Genomic DNA, 23,620 nt, shown 5'->3' with positions numbered 1-23,620 from the left:
TATAGCAGCTTTATTTATAACAGCCTAAAACCAGAAACAACTCAAATGTCATCAACTGTTAAATGAATAAATAAGTTATGGTACATCTATACAAAGGAAGACTACTCAACAACAAACAAAAATGAACTACTGATACATGCAATAACAAGGATGAATTTCAAAAGCATTATGCTAAGTTATAAAAAATCCAGATGCAAAAGGCTTTCCTACTAGAGGATAGTCAGAAAAAAGCAATATTAATCAGAACAGAAATCATATCGGTGGTTACCACGGTTTGGAAGTTGGAGGGGGGAATGACTATGTAAGAGATTTTAGAGAAACTTGGGATGATGGAAATACTCTTGATCATGGTAGTGGTTACTCAGCTGTATAAAAATAAAATCATTTAAAACGTATATTTTTAAAAAGTGAACTTTACTGTATATGAGCTATAGCCTGAAAAACTGACCTATAAAAAATTCAGTGTTTAGAAATGCATTTATAATTAGTACATTTATCAAGAAAGCAAGGAGATGATTACTGTGAAGGTCAGGATGACAGTTACCTAGGAAGCAGATGAGCTGGGGGAGAGGGGAACAGTGAGTGCTTCTGGGGTGCTGAAAAAATTCTATATGGGTGGAGCCACAAGACTGTCTGCTTCATATATCGTTTTAAACTCTGCATTTATATTTTGTGAGCTTTTATTTATGCATATTTTAATAACAATAAAGCATTTTAATGTTAAAAAACAACCAAACTTTTTTGTCATTCATTCACAAAACCTCACGAGGTAGCTCTTCCACTTTTGGTAATAAGGTCCAATTATCAGAGGGTTTTCCCACAGAAAATAACTATAAAACTTAGGCAAATTACAAAAAGCAACTCCTTGAAGGCACAAAGAGCAGAGAAACAAACCAACTCTGCTGTAGGGGGTATATGCTTGGGGAGAAGAGAAGAAGAATGTATGAAATTAAGTTCACCAATTTTAGAGCTTTGAGCCTGAGGCTAAGTATACCATGGTAGAAAACAAAGGTCTCCTTGGCTGAAGGAACCAGACAATTGAAGCCATGGAACCATGGCTGCTGAAGAGTGTGGGGGAATCCCAGAAAGGAAGGTCAGAGAAGAGATTCCCCAATTTTTTCCGGCCACATCTCTGACTGACTGCTGAACCATATGTGTGGAACAGACTCAAAGTAGCTCAGCTAAAGGCTGAAGTTCTGAATTGAGACTGGAACCACCATCCAAGGAAAACAGGTTCGCATTTCATCTCCAAATAAGTTAATTGCCTGTCAAACAAAAGTAACATACTCATTGTAGAATAATGGAAGTTAGAATCTCTACATCTGTCATGTATTTATTGGGTACCATCTATATGCCAGGCAATATAGCAGTAAGCAAGTTAAAGTTCTTGCCCTCAAGGAGGCTATAGTCAAATGGAGAAGAGAGCCTAGAAAGTGTAACAGAACTTAGTAAATGTTTTAATAGGAGAAGTGAAGGGAATATGTGATTGAAACACCTAATGCAAAGTAAAAATGACTTTCTGGAAGTTTTAACCAGGCAAAACCAAAGGAGTGGCATATTCTAGGCAAGTCCTAGAGGTAAAACAGATGGCACACTTAAGAACTAAAAGAAGCTCAGCATAATTGGTGTATATGTAGTAAAATAAAGAATGACGAGAGATGACACTAGTGAGTACAGCAGGGACCAAGGTGGCTAAAGAGCCAAGCTAACGAGCCTGAACTTAATTGAGAGCAATGAGAAGCCTCTGAAAGATTTTCAAGCAGAGAAGTGAAATATTTTCATTTTTTTTTAGAAAAGTGATTTTGATGGCTGAACAGACTGTTCAATAGACTTGAACAGTCAGACTGAAGAAAGGTAAGACTGGAGACAAAAAGACGGGTTTAGAAGCTGTTTCTGAATTCCAAATAAAAGAGGGAGGAGATATGGGGATATATGCATACATATAGCTGATTCACTTTGTTATACAGCAGCAACTAACAACACTGTAAAGCAGTTATGCTCCGATAAAGATGTTAAAAAAAATTAAATAAATAACTTTAGCACAGGGACAGAAGCAAGGAGGCATGTACAATATATTTAAGGAGTTGAATTTATTGGACCTAAAAAAAGTTATAGAGCAACTGTAACTGGGAAGAAATATTGTGAGTCTAGTTGTGGGCATACTGAACTATAGACCTTTTTGAAAAATAAAAATGGAAATTTTTAGCATGCAGGTAGACAGACCTAGATTTTTAAGAGTGAGATCTACAGCAGAGATAAAGATTTGGGTTTCATTAGCTCATAGGGAAAACTTAGATATCAATGTAATAACACTGGTAGATTAAAAAATGGTAGACATTTTAAACAGAAGAAAAGAGAACCAATGGATTAGGATAAGTTTTATATTGAAATTTCTAATTTCAATAGCAACAGTCTACACCTCTATGAATTCCCAACTTATATTATATATTCCTCTGCAATAAAGCTTTCTCATCTAAGAAACAGGATGATTCTAATTGTCAGACAAGCCTGGAGGCTTGAATGAGTTTTGAAAGCTAGGAGAAAGTTTTTATATCATAACAGTCTAATTTAAATAACTTTAAGAAAAATACGTTTGGTTTTCAGGAAAGGATTCTTTTCATACTTAAGGGAAAAGTATTCACATTTCTACTTTCCTGCTTTAGAATTTAAAAGTCTACAAAGTGGGGGGCAAAGGGGTAGACAAATGTCAATTAAATACAATTTTTTCACACAACTGATACTGTCTTTAAGTTTAATGGAGCTCCAGAAAGTAACAGAAAACACAGAAGAAAGAAGAAAATGAAAAATACATACATGCTCAAAAAAAAGAATATTTAATTTCAAGCTTACCTTGCTCCTAAATTTTCAATGGTTATATATTCATCCTTTCTCACAACTTCAAACTGCAAGTGATGACAAAAAAATAGCCCTAAAGTAGTTCAATTTTCAAAATCTTTTAATATTACTTCTTAGCCTTAATATTTGAAAGAAAACAATGAGAACGAAATTATAGTGAATATAAAACAAATAAAACAGAAGAAAAAAGCTATAAACAATCTTAATCAAATAACAAACTAGAGTTGGTCTTAAAAACTAGTTCTACTTTATATCACTATAGGATTTAAATGTCAAATCTAAAATACAAGAAGACCATACTAAACATTAAAAAATATATATATTCCTATTTATAATTTTGGTCTGTTTACTAATTAACTGAAAATTCAACAAGATATTTCATTAATTAAAAAAATAAAATGGATACCATTTAAGTGCATTTTATGTAGCAGCAACTCTATGAGATGTTCTATAGATATTTTTATAGGAAGATGCTTAGAGACTAAAAAAGAGTTCAGAAAATCTAAAATTATTTTTAACCATAGGTGGAACAGAATTAGATTATCATCTTTTGTTCATGATAACAACTTTCCTCACTGCTACAGCCATGGCCTGCTTTGTCTGTTCCTGTTTCTGTGTGTGTATGTGTGTGTGTCTTTATTTTTTAAATTTTCTTATTCTTAAGTACCACTTAAATACTACTCTGGAGAAATCAATGCAATAAAAAGATTAGAGAGCTTAGTCCCATCTAAGAGAATATGGCTAGAATACTATTACTACAATTCCCAAATCTGTTTGAAGTCAAAAACATCATTCCAGTGAAGGAAAGCAAAAAAGTAAGAGAAAGATACTCACCAAAATTTTGACAATTCCAGGTACCTCACATTGCAGCATCCTTACCATGTCACCTGTACATCCTTCCTTCAAACATTTTTTCCCACTAAAACTCTAAAGTTATCAATAGAAAAACAGCCAATAAGTTATCAATAGAAAAAAATAATACAAACAATAAAAATAGAAAAAACCTGCTGATGTGCAAGACTGATTATATTTAAATAAAGTTAGAAGCAGATGTTGCTAGACAGTAAAAAAGATGTGAATAAACATTTGAGAGTCAGCTTTTCAAAGATAGTCCATTTCTTATACCAATGGATTTCCTATTTAAAATTTATGACTACACTTTTCTCTCTCACCATTTCTACTTCAAAATCTTCAAATAGTTATATTACAAACTAAAATGTATTTGCTGCCTCCAATAAAAGCAACTTCAAGTAAAATATACTAATTAAGTAAGTGCAAAAAGGAATACTGAATTTCTGTTAGATATATAAGGATTCCAGGGAAAACAAATTTGAGTCCTTTTTCTGATTCTGACCTTGTTATTTCCTCTGGTTAACTTACTTAGTTTTCTTTTACATCTCTTTCTAAAGTTGAGCAAAATGGATTGCCCTAATAATCAAAGAAAGTGAAAAGTATTTACACACTGCTTAAAAAGTGAATAATAATGCTTTATATAATGATTTTTACAACGTACAATGCAAGTTTATCTGTTTTACCTGTTAATCCTCATAACAAACTTATAAAGTAGGTATTACTATCCTCACTATATGGCTTAGAAAAATGAGTTTCAGCCTAGTGCAAAGAAAACTAGTAAGTGGCTCAATCTGGACTTGAACTCGGAACTCTCAACTTCATATACAGTGCTCTTTCTATTCCACCACAATTCCTTTATAAGTGTTTTCTGCTTTTTGCACAATGTAAACACTCTAGAACCAAACATTATAGACCCAACTTATGGCCATTACCTCATTAAAGACTAATTAATATAGAATTGGGCTTTCGATTTCTACTTTAATTTTAGCGGCAAAGAATTCAATTTAGTTATATGACTTTAGGCAAATATAAATAATACAAATATATTTTGGGTTGTTTTGTTTTGTCTTGTTTTTTGCTGTTTTGTTTGTTTTTTTGGCTGTGCTGCATGGCTTGAGGGATCTTAGTTCCCTGACCAGGGATCTAATGCCAGCCCCGGCAGGGAAAGCGCCAAGCCCTAACCACTGGACTGCCAGGGAATTCCCAATACTACAAGGATAGTTCTGAAGACTATAAATTTATCACTGTTCTCTACCCTTAAAATAGAAACTATCCTTAAAATTATATAGTTGTCCTTTCTTTTTATTAAGTGATTCTATTTATGTCCTTTATGTGAATATACGTAACAATATTTCTATTCTTAAGAGTATAAACCTCTAAAGGGAAGAGAACAAATTAATAGAAATCAATAAGCAAAGCAACTAGCAGAGTATTTCCTACAAAGACCTGTTTAATAAATGGTGATATGAACAAATAGTGAGGAGAAGAGCATCAGAAAGAATAGGAAAAAAAAAATGAAGGGAGAAAAAAAGAGGAGGAAGGATGTGATCAGGAAGAAATGAAGAGGAAAGAGGGAAAATAGAGGAAAGAGTAGAGGAGGATATGCTGTAGTAAAGTTTTTAAGGAAGAACAAATATAATACCTGATCATTTTCACCTGGATATTTTAAATTCTTGAACTTTTTCCAACAAATTTTATGGAAGTAAACACAACAGCTTTTACTGCACATTAACTGAAAAAATCCCTGGAAAAGAATAAAAGCTGCTGTTAAGAAATAATAATCCATGTAGATATAGAAAATACCACCTTAAGTCATTTTTTAAATTATTCTATAACTAGATGAGCTTTAGATGGCATTGAAAATTTATCAACAGATCACTGGTAATCAAAGAACTATACAAGTCATTTTTATATCACTAAAGACAAAAAAATAGGCAATAATTTGAATAAGTTAATGTAGTATTTTCCACATGCTATATACAACAAAATATCAGAAGCTTGGTGAGTGATCTTTGTAGATGAACATGCTGTCTGCCCCACTTCACCTCAACTTTTACATTTCTCTTTTCTTTCAGCCCCAATTCCATACCATTATTCCCCAAAACTTCTTTGTCACCAATCACCAGACCTTAGATTGCTCTCTTAGTGAGAAATGGCTCCTGAGCTACTGCATTATCCCAAGGTATAGATTTCTTGTCTTTCCTAGTGTGCCCTCCCTGGGAACCACAGTCCTGCTTCCTTTAAATAGGTACACTGCTTAGATGACAAAAATCTAAATTTTGTGACCAAGACTTCCTGCTGCTACATGCTACCCATTTGACTGGAACCCTGATTCCTCCGTGGGAAACCACAGGACCATATCACCATGTCACCAAAACCAGGACTGACCCTGACCTGCCCTGAGCACTGCACTTCACCAGGCCTACACTTCCCAATACCCATCTTACCCTAATGAATAGATCTTGGCTTTCTCCTCCTTCCCATCTACGCCATTTGCTCTATACATCATGCTTTTCAACTCAGATTTCCAGTCTTGTAGAAGTAGTCAGATTTACACTGATGATCACATCTCAGCCTATCTTGTGATTTTCCACAGTCTTATTCTGATAGATCCAGGGAGAACTAGACTTGAAGTACTTTGATTGTTGAATTTCTTCAAATCAAGGCTGGTTATGTGTGTGTGTGTGTCCCACCCAAGGCCCATAGAAGAAATAATGATCCTTACTTAGTAACATAATTCTTGAGGAGTGACAACCTTTCTCCTTAGTAAAATGCTAATATTCTCAACCTGTAACATTTCTAACTACAAAGAATATTTTAGATAATTTCCATTATATGATTACAAGAATATTTATTATAACTTCAGAAACTTGTGAATATACAAAAACCCTAGCAAAGCCAATTCATTCTTTTACTGGCTCAAAGGATTTAAATATTTCCTGATCACAGTGAATCTAACCTCTGAGACATTCAAACAACTTCTGAACTGCATTATCACTGTAATTAAACTAAGTACTTTTTAAACAAGATTTTGATGCATGATAATATAATAATTTTTATCTAAGTTTAACTTTACAATCACATTTTTAAAATACTCAGTTAATTGGTAATTATAGTACCTTATAATTGGTGTTCTTTAAAATGTCAGCTTCACAAGATCGCTCACAATCTAGATAACTGCAAATGGTCTGCTTCATTATATTACCCTCAGTTGTCTTGATGAAATTGTTAAGAAGGTCCTAAATTTTTAAAATAAAAATAAATCTCATGAATCAGTAATAAAAAGACTATAACACTTATCATACCTTAAGTTATATGTCCATTTCATATCCTTTTTTGAAGGTGTTGTATATATTTTTTTTAAATAGTTATAGAACCTATTTCCCTCATTCAAAGTAAACAATACATAGAAAGGCCCTAAATAAGAAATACTACACTTCTTATTGAATACAAACATGGAGAAAGGACAAAAGTCTATGTTCAAAGCTATATGTCTACTCTTCATTCTAACTCATAACACCTAGCATGTTCCTAACAAGAATTACTTGCTCTGATATAAATACAGAGAGACAACAAATCATTGGAAACCCAAGAGAGTCCTTGCTAGAACTGGCCCCCAAGACACCATGTTGGTAGTGGAACTACTGTAGTGGTGCAACAGGCTGCTCAGCCAGAAGGGGCAGAGGCAGGGTACACAAGTATGTTTCCAGTGTTCAGAGTTACAACTTGGAATGCAATTTCCATATTTTAAAATGCTAGTTAAAGGTTTGTGAAACACATTATCAAGTCTAAGTTAAACAGGTCCTTAATACTGTCCCTCAGAGAGACATACCCATATATATTGACGGTATAAGACATGATAAAATAAACCTCTACAGACTATTTTACAAATCAAGTCATCATTCATAACATTTGTTTAATGGCATTCAGAATTTTATGAGGAATAAAAATGTTTTGACCAAGTTGACTAGAAAATTTTAAGTATCAAGAGAGAAATAAAGAAGCAGCATTCAAGGACCTATCAATATGAAAGTAGTATATCCTGTGAGGATAACCAATAGTCAAGTGGAGATGCTGAAAACAAAGGGATAGGACTCATAGTAGGTATATAACTACTGTGGTTTCACAAATCTGACACTTAATAGTTCAATATTTATCTGTTGAGTCTCCTACCAAAATCTGTTCCTTGTTCCTTACTCCTCATCTTCTGCCTCAGTCACTGATATTCACTCATTCAATAAATATTTACTGGGTGCCTGTTATGAGCCAGGTTGTTATGAATGTTAAGGGATGTTAAGGATACAGCAGTGAACTTAGCAGGTTAATACTTAGTCCTCATGGGACTTACATCAATTTCATCTACCACAATCTATTTAGGTTCAAGTGAGTAGTCTTGAAGTCATCCATTGTATAATTATTCCATCACCCTGTACATGCAATATATTAGCAAGTACTGTTGAGTCTTCTCCCAGAATATACTGCAAATTTTTCTAATTCTCTCTCCATTGCTACCACTCTATGTCTCACCTACATTACTGACTATGACAACTGCCTAACTGGTCTGCCTCTTCCTTGCCTACTGTGTTCAAAACACTCTCTGCAAAATAACAAAAGATCATTGTCAGTTCCTTGCTTAAAACTCTTCAATGGCTTCCCACTACCTAAAACAAAATCCAGAACCCTTACCAAGACTGACTGCAAGGTCCTGCAGAACCTGCAGAATTTGAACCCTGTACATCTACATCTCTGGTCCATCTCTTCACATTCATCTTTAGCCTCACTCACTATAAAATTCACGATTTTATATTCAAATTTGCCCTTCAAGGCCTGAGGGCCTTTCCACATTCAATTCTGTTTACCTAGAATGCTCTTACCCAACTCTTTACAGAGCTAGTTCCATTCTCAACCTTCTGCTTCCAACTTAAATATCACCTCCCAGATAGGCCTTTCCTAACCACTACACATAGATACACATACACATTTATGCATATATACATATAGACAAATATGGATATATGCAGGTATACAAGTGTATGTCTGTGTGTTCTCTATTTTCTCTGTCCCAGTCCCTTGTTTTTCTTTAGAACACTAACTACAATTTGTAACTATTTTATTAATATTTTTTTACTTTCTGAACTCCTCCCTTACCATAAATACAGAAACTCTTCAAAGTCCTAAATTCTATAAGTCATATTTTACTATAATTTGATTATAACACCCCACTGTTTAAAAGTTTTGAGGGGTTTCACATGACCTTCAAGATACAGTCTGAGCTCCTTACTTGGTTTATAAAGCCTTACATGATCTAGCTAACATTACCTTTAACATTTACCTCTAAAATTCATGAAAAAAGGATAGGATATTATTTTTTTTAAAAAAAGTAACATTCATAACAACAAGAAAACTCTTGGTAGATGATAGCTGAAATAATCATTGAATTAAAAAATTCAATAGAAGGATAGAAACAAGGGTAATGCTGAAAATAATAATATGAAGGGACACTCCCCTGCTAGGGTGCCAGCAACTCTAGGAGTACAATCTTCCCCCCAACAGGGTGAGTTCATCTAAGGAGACACATGAGGATAGGAGCAACTGGGGCAGGGCAGGCCTCTGGTGGTACTCACCTGCAACTCCTCAGTGCCAGATAAAGGGGTAAAGGCCAGCCCTCTAAGTTTTCTTAAAGAAAAACTAATCACAGTGTTTGGGAAGTAGGACTTTTGGTGGGCTGACAGGCATAGGCACCGCTTATAACAGATTAAGAACATGCTGGCCTAGAGCCAGAGTACGATCATGGAAGCACTCTGCTCTCCTGGACATTAAACCTTTAGCTATTGGATTTTAACTTAAGAAGTATGGAGAGAGAGGGATGGAGGAGAGTCCAGGGCATCTGGAATGGTGGCTGGTTACCCAACTATTTTTGAAGCAGCCACTATTTTCCAAGCAGTATGGAAATATTTTAACATTATAAGAACTAATATGGGGCTTCCCTGGTGGCGCAGTGGTTGAGAGTCCGCCTGCCGATGCAGGGGACACGGGTTCGTGCCCCAGTCCGGGAAGATCCCACATGCCGCGGAGCGGCTAGGCCCGTGAGCCATGGCCGCTGAGCCTGCGCGTCCAGAGCCTGTGCTCCACAACGGGAGAGGCCACAGAGGTGAGAGGCCCGTGTACCGCAAAAAAAAAAAAAAAGAAATAATATGATAGCACTAGTGCATACTGGCTGAATATTAGCTCTATGCAAAAAAGATGAAGTTAAGAAAATATCCTAGAAAGTAGAACAAAAAGACAAAAAATTAGGGACTTCCCTGGTGGTCCAGTGGTTAAGACTCCATGCTCCCAATGCAGAGGGCCCTGGTTTGATCCCTGGTCTGGGAACTAGATCCCACATGCCACAACTAAAGATCCCACACGCCACGGAAGACCAGGCACAGCCAAATAAATAAATAAATATTTTAAAAAGAAAAGACAAAAAATAAAAATTAGGAAAGAAATAAGAAAACCAGAAATTCAGTCCAGGATGTCAAGTATCTGAATAAAAGGCATTTCAAAAAGAAAAGAGAAAATGAAGAATAAATCATCAAATAAATAAAAAAAGAAAATGTCCCAGAACCAAAACACATAAGTTCAGAACACCAGGAATATACAGAATATCCTAAAAATTCCCAGAAAAAAAAATAGGTTATAACAAAAGATTGATAATCAGAACATCAAATTTCTCAAAAATATTACTGTTGGAAGTTAGAAGATAACAGAAACACAATTCTAAAAATTTAAGGAAAATGATTTTCAACCTACAATTTTATGCCCAGGCAATATATAAATAAAGTGTACAAAGAATAAATTATTTTGAGACTTGAAAGATCTCAAAAAATTTATCTCCCAAGCAAGTACCCTTTTCCAGGAAGCTGCTGGATGAGTTGCACCACCAAATCAAGGGATTATACCTAGAAAGAGGAAAACTTGAGATCCAAGAAATAGAGGATCTACAAAGGAAACGGGTGAGGGTATTCCCAGGAATAGAGTAAAGGGAAACCCTAACGCCAATTTAATAAAAACTTATAACTATTAGTAGGATGGGGAAGTGAAGTGTGTTGTGTGAAGGAGATGCATAAGGAAGCTACTAAACCCTCCTCTTCCACAGTGGGAAGTCAAAAGATAACATCTAAGATGGAGAAATTTTTTAAATAGCAGTATAGCTTTTTAAAAATACAGGTAAATATCAAAGGAAAATGCCTAGAGGGTTGGAAGAAGTTACCCATAGTCAGGAACTACAATTAGAGAGGATAAACCGCAGACCATTAATTTTTAAGCCTTTTAATATTACTTGAAAAACTGCATACATGTATTACTTTGCATAAAATAAAAATAAGAAAGTTTGGATAAGAAATAAAAATATTTTAAAAGGAGAAGGAAAAAAGAAAAACAACCAAGACCAGGTAGGGGCTGCTCCAGGTAAACACAGAAATTCAATATTTTTCCAAAATCTATAAAATTACTACTTTATTAGGTCAAAGTTAAAAGTCATATGATTATCCTGGCCAACACCAAAGACTACCTACTTATTCTATTGATTACTGAGAGAGGTACATTAAAATATTCCACTGTGACTGGGAAGTCTTCTATTTCTCCTTTTAGTTCTACCAGTTTTTGTCCCAGGTATTTTGAGCCTGTATTATTAGGTATATACAAACTTTGAGTTGTTATAGCTTCCTAGAAAACTGAATTTTGTATTTTTATAAAACATCCCTCTTTATTTTGAGGAATGCATTTGGCCTTAAAGTCAGCTAAAATATAAGGATCCAGAAGGTTTAAAGTAAAAGTTTGGAAGAAGATATGTCATTCAAACGCTAACCAAAAGAAGCCGAGTGTAGCTATTTTCATATTAAACAAATAAAAAGTGACCAACATGGCTTATCAGATGAGGAAAAATTACCCAAAAGGTAAAAAATATCCAGAGGGTGTGGGGAAATGGAAACTCTCATAGTCTGTCTTAAGAATATAAACTGGTTACACACTTTCTGGGAGGAAATGTGGAAACATACACAAATAACTGTACAAGTGTATAAACACTTCATAATTCCACCTTTAGAAATTTATACTAAGGGAATGATGTGAGAAATACAAAAAGATCACTTTCCATAACAGTGAAAAACTAGAATGTTTAGGATAAACTAAATCTTCAATAGCAGGGAATTGGTTGCAAATTAAAAGCACAGTTTAAGATGGACTATGAAAAAATTATACTATATAATAATCTACTTGCTGGGAAATTCACAATAATATATATTTTCATACTATAAATCAATGTGTATAACATCACACCAATATACTAAAAATAAAAGGTAAAGAGTGTTTATACATGTGTGTATGGAAAGATACAAATGAAAATACTAACAATGGTTTCTCCATTTGAAGAAATATATGGATGAATTTTACTTTTATCTTTGGCATTTTTACATTTTTCAAGTTTTTTAATGTAAGCATTTAGTACTTTTAAAATTTAAATCAACAGCAAAATAATGGTAAATATAGTTAGACAAAAGAAGTTAACTATTACACTTAGCTGTAGCCATGTGAAGTACTGAACTAGTACAGCTTTTAATCTTGTTATTTGGAAATGCTAACACATCCACCTCATTTCTCTCTACTTGTTGAATCACACTGACATTCTGCACTAGATAATGGAATCAAGGTTGTTTCTCATACAAAAAGCTAATGCCCAACAAAAGAATGTGTTTGCTACAGAATGACATAGTTAACATAAACTGCAGTTTATCAAAGATGATTCTGATTAGCCACAGATGAAACGTTATTCTTAAATAATTTCTTACTTTAAAAGTTGTAGGTAAATCTTCATTTTCCATAGGATCTATGTCAAACCAATGATCATCTGTATCTCCTGTTTCTTGTAAGCTTTTATGAAATTCTAGCAGTCCTGCATTATATCTGCAAGGCATTTTAAAATAGAGTTAGTTTGAACAGGACTCTGTAAGTAGACAGTTTACCAATTAGACAACAAGCAACTCTTTTTTTTTTTTTGTGGTAAGTAGGATGGTGGTAACCTCTGGCATGCTATAGAAATACAAACACTAGGACTCTCACCTGTGGTAGATTGGGATGAAATACATGTGGAAGGGGAGGCAATAGATTATATAGTAGCACAAGTTTGAACATTATGGGGGCCATGGTAATTAAAGGGACTGTAGAGTTGGCTGGCTTTTTTTTTTACTGTCTTGGAAGCCTTGAAGAAAGAAAATGGCACAGGTCATCCAACTATTGACTCTGGACACAATGAAAGACAGAGGCCTCTGAGGGTACCATTTAAAGAGACCCTTATCTCCTACAGACATAAAGATAATCTGTGCTGAAAATCAGGCCCAGATTTAATCACAAAGTGGAACAAACTGCAAAAGAAAACAAATACACAGCCTCAACAGGACTACTACTATCAACTAAGGATACTCCGTGAAAGTTAAAAGGCCACTTTGGTAATGTTTCAAAACCTTGACCAACTCTAAACATAAGGCAGACCATGCTGAAAATGAGGCCCAGTATTTAATCACAAGAGTAGAACAACAGCAAAAACCAAAAGCATAGCCTCAAAAGAACTATTGTACTATCAGGACTCTGATAGGGAACAAGTAGACCATGCAAAAATATGATCTGAGGTACACGCCTCAAAAGATGATACTCTTCCTTCTCAAAATCCTCTCTTATATCTGCTCATTGCCTACAGACAAAAAAAAAAAAATCTAGGATAAAGTATAAGCAAAGCCTAAGTGGGAAAACAGAGGAAGAAAAAGCTTATTCACCATAAGCATTGTAGAACTTGACTACTATGTACTGGCAGGAACATGTCTAGGAGTGGATCTTAAAAGTGCTGAACCCATGGTCAAATATATAGCTTGACAGGGAAATATATATTGATATGGGGCAACTCTTCCATAATTCAGCATTTACTTTCCTAGGAAGGACACCCAAAGCGAGTCCTAACATGCTGCTGAGAAGGCTACTTGAAGCTCGGAAACCACAATGGCCTCTAGTAATTGAGGTGGAAATGTTGAAAATTTCTTGGCAGAGTTTTAAAGAAAGCTCAGGGAGGTAAAGATGTTAGAATGGACTTACTGCATAAGACCACAGAATCCATCACTAGACAATGTTCCCTAGAAAGGCCCAGAAGACATTCCATCCATTAATGTAATAAGAAATACAGAGTGAGAAGGACATCAGTGTCTTTGAGCAGCTCAGTGGTGGCTATTCTCTATAGGCCAGGGATGAAAGTAAATGACGCTGCCAGACGACTGGGCTTTCTAGTGTCAATGATTTGGGAAATTGATTTTTTTCCAATGCCCATCAATAAGGAAAATAAACAGTAGTTCACATATCTGAGGAAAGGACAGCAGTACAGATTCTCTGTCTTGTCTTAGAGCTATGTTAATTCTCTCCACAATATACACTAAGGGGATTCTGATCATCCTGACATTCTGCAAAACATCACACTGGCCAACTACATTGATGACATCATGCTAACGAACAGGAAGTGGGACATCTTCTGGACAGTAAAAACCAGGCATGCCAGAGGATAGAAGATCAACCTTACAAAGAATCAAGGAACTACCATATAAATGATGCTTTTAGGGATTCAATGGTTGGACCCAGCAGTAATCCTTCATAAGGATTTACATAAGTAAATTTTGCCTAATTCACCCTTCAGATCCCAGCCAAACATTATTTCCTCAAGGAGACTTTTGATTCCCAGAAAGACACTGGGGTTCCAATAAAGACTAATTTTTCATTGTTTTCCTTCATAGCACTTTATCACATTTCATGATTGATTATTTATATAACTGATTATTTGATTAAGGTCTATAACATTCACTATACTGTCAGTTACATGAGGACAGGAACTAACTAACTAACCATTTTATCCCCAACACCTAAAGCAGTCTCTAAAATAGGATAAATGTTTAGCAAATAAAATGAATTAATGATGCTATAAATGGCTAAGGATCTACATATGGGAAGTGAACCGATGGTCCATAAACATTCTCCTGTACAATTTCACTAAGTGTGTAATACCCAATACTTCCAGACTCAGAATTTGGACCCTTTCAATGAGTTATAAGCTCATTCATAACTTAAATACCTATTCCAAGTGGTGATAACATTAATAACTACAACCATTAATTATCTATTAAGAATAGCATTTTTGTGTCCTGGGCACTGTTAATCACTTTATGAGGTGGGCACTATTATTAGTTCCAAAGATAAGGCTTAGCAACATTAAATTTCCTAGAGTCATATATTAGATAAGTGGTAGAAAATGTATTTGCACCCAGGCCTATCAGACTCCAAAGCCTATGTTCCTAATGCCTATGCTATACCACCTTTTATTGCCATGGCCTGTTAAGTTTGATACTTAATATTCTCAAGTACATTAAAGAAATTATCTATAGAATAAGTGATGGAGAAAAGAATCAGTAGAGCACAAACGTCATGATCCCTGGTATGTACAAACTTTATTCCCATTACATAATGCTAAAAGTTGATAGGCAAGATCTACCCATTAATTAAAATCCTTACCTCTTCTGAGCACATCGAAGTAAACCACGTCCAAAATAAACTAAAGACATAAAGTTTTCACAAATTTCATTTTCTTGGATCACCATCTTCATCACCAGAAATTTATTCTCAGCTTCTATACAATCCTGTAGCAACATAAAGCTAGGTTTGGCTGATGTAAAAGTCATTTTTTTCCTTTTACAATAAACAGTTATTTCCCAAACTGGAGAAGTTAGGGCAGCTTTAATATTGATCCAGTCATTTATTCATATCTCTAATACATCTCTGTATATAATCCCATAAATAATGTACTCAGTGCTTTAGTTATTTACAAAAGAACTAAAGATCTTTAACCAGTGTTTCAAAGTGAATATTAAAACAACAATCTTTATATCTAAAACTGACAAATATTACTAGCCAAAATAAGGGCTCTTCTGATGACTATGGGAACATAGTTCTTTATAATTCTTCCTAATTTTTCATTCTAATTAGAGCACAAATCTTCCTAGTTTTTCAAATAGGAAATAAATGACTTTTTGCCCACACATATAGTCTCTTTTGAGGAATGACAACCTTGATCATAAGCAATATAGGTTTAGAAGTAAACTACAGAATCAGTTCTAATAAATGTTTTAGTTATCATTATTAAAACAGGCACAGTAGCCCCGGTCTCCCTGGGAAAAAAACATGCTGCATGGCCTCATTTTAAAATATTCTCTAGCACATCACACTAAATAATTAGCATTATGTGAAATTATTTAAAGTGGAAATGTTTTCAGTTTGGTGCTTATAAATTCTACTTCACCTAATTAACAAGTCAGATTTATTTATTTATGAAACCAAGTAGAGAGTACAAATTTAGGAATACAAAAAGTAAAAGAGATATCAAGGCTGCAATTGAGAAATCATTAAAAATAAGAAAAAGAGAATTTAAATTTGTAAGGACCCTTAGAAATCACCTACTTACCTCCTAGATTTTTACTTTTGCACTTCACTTTATTTGATAAAGAATTTGAGGTAAAACTCACATTTTACAAAGAGGATAAGATAAAGACCAGAGAGATTAAACTACACTAAAAAATGGATTAAAATTTATTATATAAGTGAAAGAAGCTAAACAATTTTCTGTTTTATATGTGATAAGTATTTCAAAGATAAATAAAGTTATAAGCTAACATTAAGTTTCCCCTACCAATATTTTTAGTTTCACAATATAGTCTCTAGCATAATTACTCTACATTTTCAATATATGACAGAAAAGTCACAGAGTGGTTTCAACTTTTAGAGAAGGTCAAAAATCAACATTTTAATTTGTTAAAATGAAGTCAGTGTATGTGAAGAGATTTATAATGTGCAAATAACACATGCTACATACCTCTTTCTTTCCTCTTTCAGTGACTGCTACTCCATACAAAAATAGTAATGTCAAATAATAACCAATATTAATCTGATGTGCCTAAAAAGATAAAATATACTTTAGTTGATTATTTAGACTATGGTACTTTTTACTGTAGAAAGCTTAATTAAATATCCTAGGCCTATTTAATAACTATTAAAAATAGTTAAAATTATCATTATATTGTCAGTCATCTAATAATCACTACAGAGAATTCATTTTAGATGTATTTAATAGTTTGACCCAGAAGAGAGTCAATAATCTCAAAATAAAACATTAGAGTTTGATCAAAGAAAATGAAAGCAAATGCCATCAAGATTTGTTATACTAAAACTTGCCAAAAAATTCTCTTTCTCTCATGATATTTTTGTATAGGAACACTTTAGATAATAACAAATACTACCATCCAGCTTAGAAAATACAATGATCTCTTAAATCAAAGTCTTTTATTGTCCACATGTGGGTTTTGTTATAACAGTATGAACATAAAGCTTATCACTTATTTAATGAAAAATTAAAACACAAATATTTCCTTCATTTGAAAATGGTCTATGCCAAATTAGAGATGGAGAATAGATTAGGGGTTAGGGAGAGTGAGGAGGGTAAAGGGTGCATATGACTATAAAGGGGTAGCATAAGAGATTTTCATGGTGATGAAATAGTTCTTTTATCCTGATTCCAGTAGTGGTTACAAACATATACACTTGTGATAAAATGGGACAGAACTACACACACCTGTGCATAAAAAACTTATCACAGCTGACCTGAGAATGCTATCCTTAGAAAGGTCTGCTTGCAAGGCTGACCCTCGGCTGGTATCTGTAAATCTGGATTTCAAGAGTGTTCCCACTGTTCTCTGACAGGGGTGTCTCACTGTTCCTAGACTGTTTGTGCCAACTATGTGATTTATGTTGAGCACCAGGAAGTTTCTTCTGGGAATCTGAAATTTTGATACATGTTAGGCAGAGGGTGCCTACATGACCAACACCCAATAAAAATCTTGAGCACTGATTCTCTAATGGACATCCCTGGGCAGAAATATCTCTCTCTCTCACACACACACACACACACACACACACACACACACACAGACACACAGACACACACACACACAACCACAGACACACACTGCTGCATTTTTGTTGCGAAGGAGGGAAAGAAGGAATGTACTCCGTGTAACCCCTCATGGAAGGGAGAAAACATAAGGAAGCCTGAAGATGGATTCCTCTAGACTCTGCCTACGTTATGTTTTGACCATTATAGTCTGGGTGTGTATCTTTACTATATAATTGCAATAAATCTCAGCATGAGTACAACTATATACTGAGTCCCACGAGTCCTTCTGAACACGGGGGTTGGAGACCCCTGACAAAACACCCACTGTACCAATGTCAACTTCCTGGTTTTGATAATATATTGTTATGAAGATGTAACTATTGAGGGAAACTGCCTGCAGGGTACACCAGGACCTCTCTGTACTTTTCTACTGTACAAAGTTGTATTTTTGCAACTTCTCTGCATCTAAAATTATCTCAAAATAAAAAGTTAAATGGGAAGATGGCAGAAGAGTAAGACACGGAGATCACCTTTCTCCCCACGGATACACCAGAAATACATCTACACGTGGAACAACTCCTACAGAACACCTACTGAATGCTGGCAGGTGATCTCAGACCTCCCAAAAGGCAAGAAACTCCCCACGTACCTGGGTAGGGCAAAAGAAAAAAACAGAGACAAAAGAATAGGGACGGGACAATGCACCAGTGGGAGGGAGCTGTGAAGGAGGAAAGGTTTCCACACAGTAGGAAGCCCCTTCGCGGGCGGAGACTGCGGGAGCCGGAGGGGGGAGCTTCGGGGCCGCAGAGGAGAGCACAGCAACAGGGGTGCAGAGGGCAAAGCGGGGAGATTCCCGCCCAGAGGATCGGTGCCGACCGGCACTCACCAACCTGAGAGGCTTGTCTGCTCACCCGCCGGGGTGGGCGGGGCTGCGAGCTGAGGCTCGGGCTTTGGTCGGAGCGCAGGGAGAGGACTGGGGTTGGCTGCGTGAACACAGCCTGAAGGGGTTAGTGCACCACGGCTAGACGGGAGGGAGTCCGGGAAAAGGTCTGGAGCTGGCGAAGAGGCAAGAGACTTTTTCTTCCCTCTTTGTTTCCTGGTGCGCAAGGAGAGGGGATTAAGAGCGCTGCTTAAAGGAACGCCAGAGACAGGCGCGAGCCGCAGCTAAAAGCACGGACCCCAGAGACGGGCACGAGCCGCGGCTAAAAGCGCGGACCCCAGAGACGGACATGAGACGCTAAGGCTGCTGCTGCTGCCACCAAGGGGCCTGTGTGCGAGCATAGGTCACTATCCACACCCCTCTTCTGGGGAGCCTGTGCAGCCCGCCACTGCCAGGTTCCCGGGATCCAGGGACAACTTCCCGGGAGAACGCACGGCGGGCCTCAGGCTGGTGCAACGTCACGCTGGCCTCTGCCGCCGCAGGCTCTCCCTGCACTCCGCGCCCCTCCCTCCCCCCCGGCCTGAGTGAGCCAGAGCCCCCGAATCAGCGGCTCCTTTAACCCCGTTCTGTCTGAGCAAAAAACAAATGCCCTCCAGCGACCTACATGCAGAGGCGGGGCCAAATCCAAAGCTGAGCCCCTGGGAGCTGTGAGAACAAAGAAGAGAAAGGGAAATCTCTCCCAGGAGCCTCAGAAGCAGCGGATTAAAGCTCCACAATCAACTTGATGTACCCTGCATCTGTGGAATACATGAATAGACAACGAGTCATCCCAAATTGAGGAGGTGGACTTTGAGAGCAAGATTTATGATTTTTTCCCTTTTCCTCTTTTTGTGAGTGTGTATGTGTATGCTTCTGTGTGAGATTTTGTCGGCATAGCTTTGCTTCCACCATTTGTCCTACGGTTCTATCCATCCGTTTTCTTTTTTTCTTAATAATTAATTTTAGTTTTAATAACTTTATTTTACTTTATCTTCTTTCTTTCTTTTTTCCTTCCTTCCTTCCTTCCTTCCTTCCTTCCTCCCTCCCTCCCTCCCTCCCTCCCTTCCTTCCTTCCTTCCTTCCATCCTTCCTTCCTTCCCTCCCTCCCTCCTTTAGACAACGAATCATCCCAAATTGAGGAGGTGGACTTGGAAAGCAAGATTTATGATTTTTTTCCCCTTTTCCTCTTTTTGTGAGTATGTGTATGCTTCTGTGTGAGATTTTGTCTGTATAGCTTTCCTTCCACCATTTGTCCTAAGGTTCTATCAGTCCAGTTTTTTAAAAAAATTTTTTCTCTTAATAATTATTTTTTAATTTAATAACTTTATTATCTTCTATTTTATTTTACTTTATCTTCTTTCTTTCTTTCTTTCTTTTTTCCTTCCTTCCCTCCTTTCTTCCTTCCTTCCTCCCACCATCCCTCCCTCCCTCCTTTCTTTCTTTCCTTCTTTTCTTCTTCCTTCCTTCCTTCCTTCCTTCCTCCCTCCCTCCCTCCCTCTCTCTCTCTTTCTTTCTTTCTTTCTTCCTACTTCTACTAATTCTTTCTCTCTACTTTTTCTCCCTTTTATTCTGAGCCGTGTGGATGAAAGGCTCTTGGTGCTGCAGCCAGGAGTCAGTGCTGTGCCTCTAAGGTGGGAAAGCCAACTTCAGGACACTGGTCCACAAGACACCTCCCAGCTGCACATAATACCAAATTGCAAAAATCTCCCAGAGATCTCCATCTCAACACCAGCACCCAGCTTCACTCAACAACCAGCAAGCTACAGTACTGGACACCCTATGACAAACAACTAGAAAAACAGGAAGCGCAACCCCATCCATTAGCAGAGAGGCTGCCGAAAATCATAATACGTCCACAGACACCCCAAAACACACAACCAGACGTGGACCTGCCCACCAGAGAGACAAGATCCAGCCTCATCCACCAGAACACAGGCACTACTCCCCTCCACCAGGAAGCCTACGCAACCCACTGAATCAACATTAGCCACTGGGGACAGACATCAAATACAACGTGAACTACGAACCTGCAGCCTGCAAAAAGGAGACCCCAAACACAGTAAGATAAGCAAGCTGAGAAGACAGAAAAACACACAGCAGATGAAGGAGCAAGATAAAAACGCACCAGACCTAACAAATGAAGAGGAAATAGACAGTCTACCTGAAAGAGAATTCAGAATAATGATAGTAAAGATGATCCAAAATCTTGGAAAAAGAATAGACAAAATGCAAGAAACATTTAACAAGGATCTAGAAGAACTAAAGATGAAACAAACAATGATGAACAACACAATAAATGCAATGAAAAATATTCTAGATGGGATCAATAGCAGAATAACTGAGGCAGAAGAACAGAGAAGTGACCTGGAAGATAAAATAGTGGAAATAACTACTGCAGAGCAGAATAAAGAAAAAAGAATGAAAAGAAATGAGGACAGTCTCAGAGACAGCTGGGACAACATTAAACGCACCAACATTCGAATGATAGGGGTTCCAGAAGAAGAAGAGAAAAAAAAAAGGACTGAGAAAATATTTGAGGAGATTATAGTTGAAAACTTCCCTATTATGGGAAAGGAAATAGTTAATCAAGTCCAGGAAGCACAGAGAGTCCCATACAGGATAAATCCAAGGAGAAATACACCAAGACACATACTAATCAAACTGTCAAAAATTAAATACAAAGAAAGCATATTAAAAGCAGCAAGGGAAAAACAACAAATAACACACAAGGGAATCCCCATAAGGTTAACAGCTGATCTCTCAGCAGAAACTCTGCAAGCCAGAAGGGAGTGGCAGGACATACTGAAAGTGATGAAGGAGAAAAACCTGCAACCAAGATTACTCTACCCAGCAAGGATCTCATTCAGATTTGATGGAGAAATTAAAATCTTTACAGACAAGCAAAAGCTGAGAGACTTCAGCACCACCAAACCAGCTTTACAACAAATGCTAAAGGAACTTCTCTAGGCAAGAAACACAAGAGAAAGAAAAGACCTACAATAACGAACTCAAAACAATTTAGAAAATGGGAATAGAAACATACATATCGATAATTACCTTAAATGTAAATGGACTAAATGCTCCCACCAAAAGACACAGACTGGCTGAACGGATACAAAAACAATACCCATATATATGCAGCCTACCACAGACCCTCTTCAGACCTAGAGACACATACAGACTGAAAGTAAGTGGATGGAAAAAGATATTCTATGCAAATGGAAACCAAAAGAAAGCTGGAGTCGCAATGCTCATATCAGACAAAATAGACTTTAAAATAAAGACTATTACAAGAGACAAAGAAGGACATAATGATCAAGGGATCAATCCAAGAAGAAGATATAACAACAGTAAATATTTATGCACCCAACATAGAAGCACCTCAATACACAAGGCAAATACTAACAGTCATAAAAGGGGAAATTGACAGTAACACAGTCATAGTAGGGACTTTAACACCCCACTTTCAGCAATGGACAGATCATCCAAAATGAAAATAAATACGGAAACACAAGCTTTAAATGATACATTAAACAAGATGGACTTAATTAATATTTATAGGACACTCCATCTAAAAACAACAGAATACACATTTTTCTCAAGTGCTCATGGAACATTCTCTAGGATAGATCATATCTTGGGTCACAAATCAAGCCTTGGCAAATTTAAGAAAACTGAAATTGTATCAAGTATCTTTTCCGACCACAACGCCATAAGACTAGATATCAATTACAGGAAAAGATCTGTAAAAAATACAAACACATGGAGGTTAAACAATACACTACTTACTAACGAAGTGATCACTGAAGAAATCAAAGAGGAAATCAAACAATACCTACAAACAAATGACAATGGAGACACGATGACCCAAAACCTATGGGATGCAGCAAAAGCAGTTCTAACAGGGAAGTTTATAGCAATACAAGCCCACCTTAAGAAACAGGAAACATCTCGAATAAACAACCTAACCTTGCACCTAAAGCAATTAGAGAAAGAAGAACAAAAAAAACCCAAAGTTAGCAGAAGGAAAGAAATAAAAATCAGATCAGAAATAAATGAAAAAGAAATGAAGGAAATGATAGCAAAGATCAATAAAACCAAAAGCTGGTTCTTTGAGAAGATAAACAAAATAGATAAACCATTAGCCAGACTCATCAAGAAAAAAAGGGAGAAGACTCAAATCAACAGAATTAGAAATGAAAAAGAAGTAACAACTGACAGTGCAGAAATACAAAAGATCATGAGAGATTACTACAAGGAACTCTATGCCAATAAAATGGACAACCTGGAAGAAATGGACAAATTCTTAGAAATGCACAACCTGCCAAGACTGAATCAGGAAGAAATAGAAAATATGATCAGACCATTCACAAGCACTGAAATTGAAACTGTGATTAAAAATCTTCCAACAAACAAAAGCCCAGGACCAGATGGCTTCACAGGCAAATTCTATCAAACATTTAGAGAAGAGCTAACACCTATCCTTCTCAAACTCTTCCAAAATATAGCAGAGGGAGGAACACTCCCAAATTCATTCTACAAGGCCACCATCACCTTGATACCAAAACCAGACAAAGATGTCACAAAGAAAGAAAAGTACAGGCCGATATCACTGATGAACATAGATGCAAAAATCCTCAACAAAATACTAGCAAACAGAATCCAACAGCACATTAAAAGGATCATACACCATGATCAAGTGGGGTTTATTTCAGGAATGCAAGGATTCTTCAATATACGCAAATCAATCAATGTGATACACCATATTAACAAAGTGAAGGAGAAAAACCATATGATCATCTCAATAGATGCAGAGAAAGCTTTTGACAAAATTCAACACCCATTTATGATAAAAACCCTGCAGAAAGTAGGTATAGAGGGAACTTTCCTCAACATAATAAAGGCCACCATATATGACAAACCCACAGCCAACATCATCCTCAATGGTGAAAAACAGAAAGCATTTCCACTAAGATCAGGAA

At 36.4% G+C, this 23,620-nt stretch overlaps 1 protein-coding gene across 4 annotated transcripts in view; it reads right to left on the bottom strand.

The window, feature by feature from the left end:
* The window catches only part of DZIP3 (DAZ interacting zinc finger protein 3), a 122,600-nt gene that overhangs the window by 68,507 nt on the left and 30,473 nt on the right, over positions 1-23,620 (bottom strand). For all 4 annotated transcript variants that reach the window (XM_060010609.1, XM_060010608.1, XM_060010611.1 and 1 more), the window contains exons 6-12: positions 16,643-16,723; positions 15,289-15,413; positions 12,537-12,651; positions 6,828-6,947; positions 5,351-5,452; positions 3,691-3,783; positions 2,851-2,903 (exon numbers count right to left, since the gene is read on the bottom strand). In XM_060010609.1, coding sequence (XP_059866592.1) covers positions 2,851-2,903; positions 3,691-3,783; positions 5,351-5,452; positions 6,828-6,947; positions 12,537-12,651; positions 15,289-15,413; positions 16,643-16,723 — 689 coding nt within the window. The remainder of the gene's footprint in view (positions 1-2,850; positions 2,904-3,690; positions 3,784-5,350; positions 5,453-6,827; positions 6,948-12,536; positions 12,652-15,288; positions 15,414-16,642; positions 16,724-23,620) is intronic.

Source organism: Delphinus delphis, chromosome 4 (assembly GCF_949987515.2).
Source record: "Delphinus delphis chromosome 4, mDelDel1.2, whole genome shotgun sequence".
NCBI lineage: Eukaryota > Metazoa > Chordata > Mammalia > Artiodactyla > Delphinidae > Delphinus > Delphinus delphis.
Note: the sequence above shows the minus strand (reverse complement) of the source record. Positions and strands in the feature narration are given on the sequence as shown.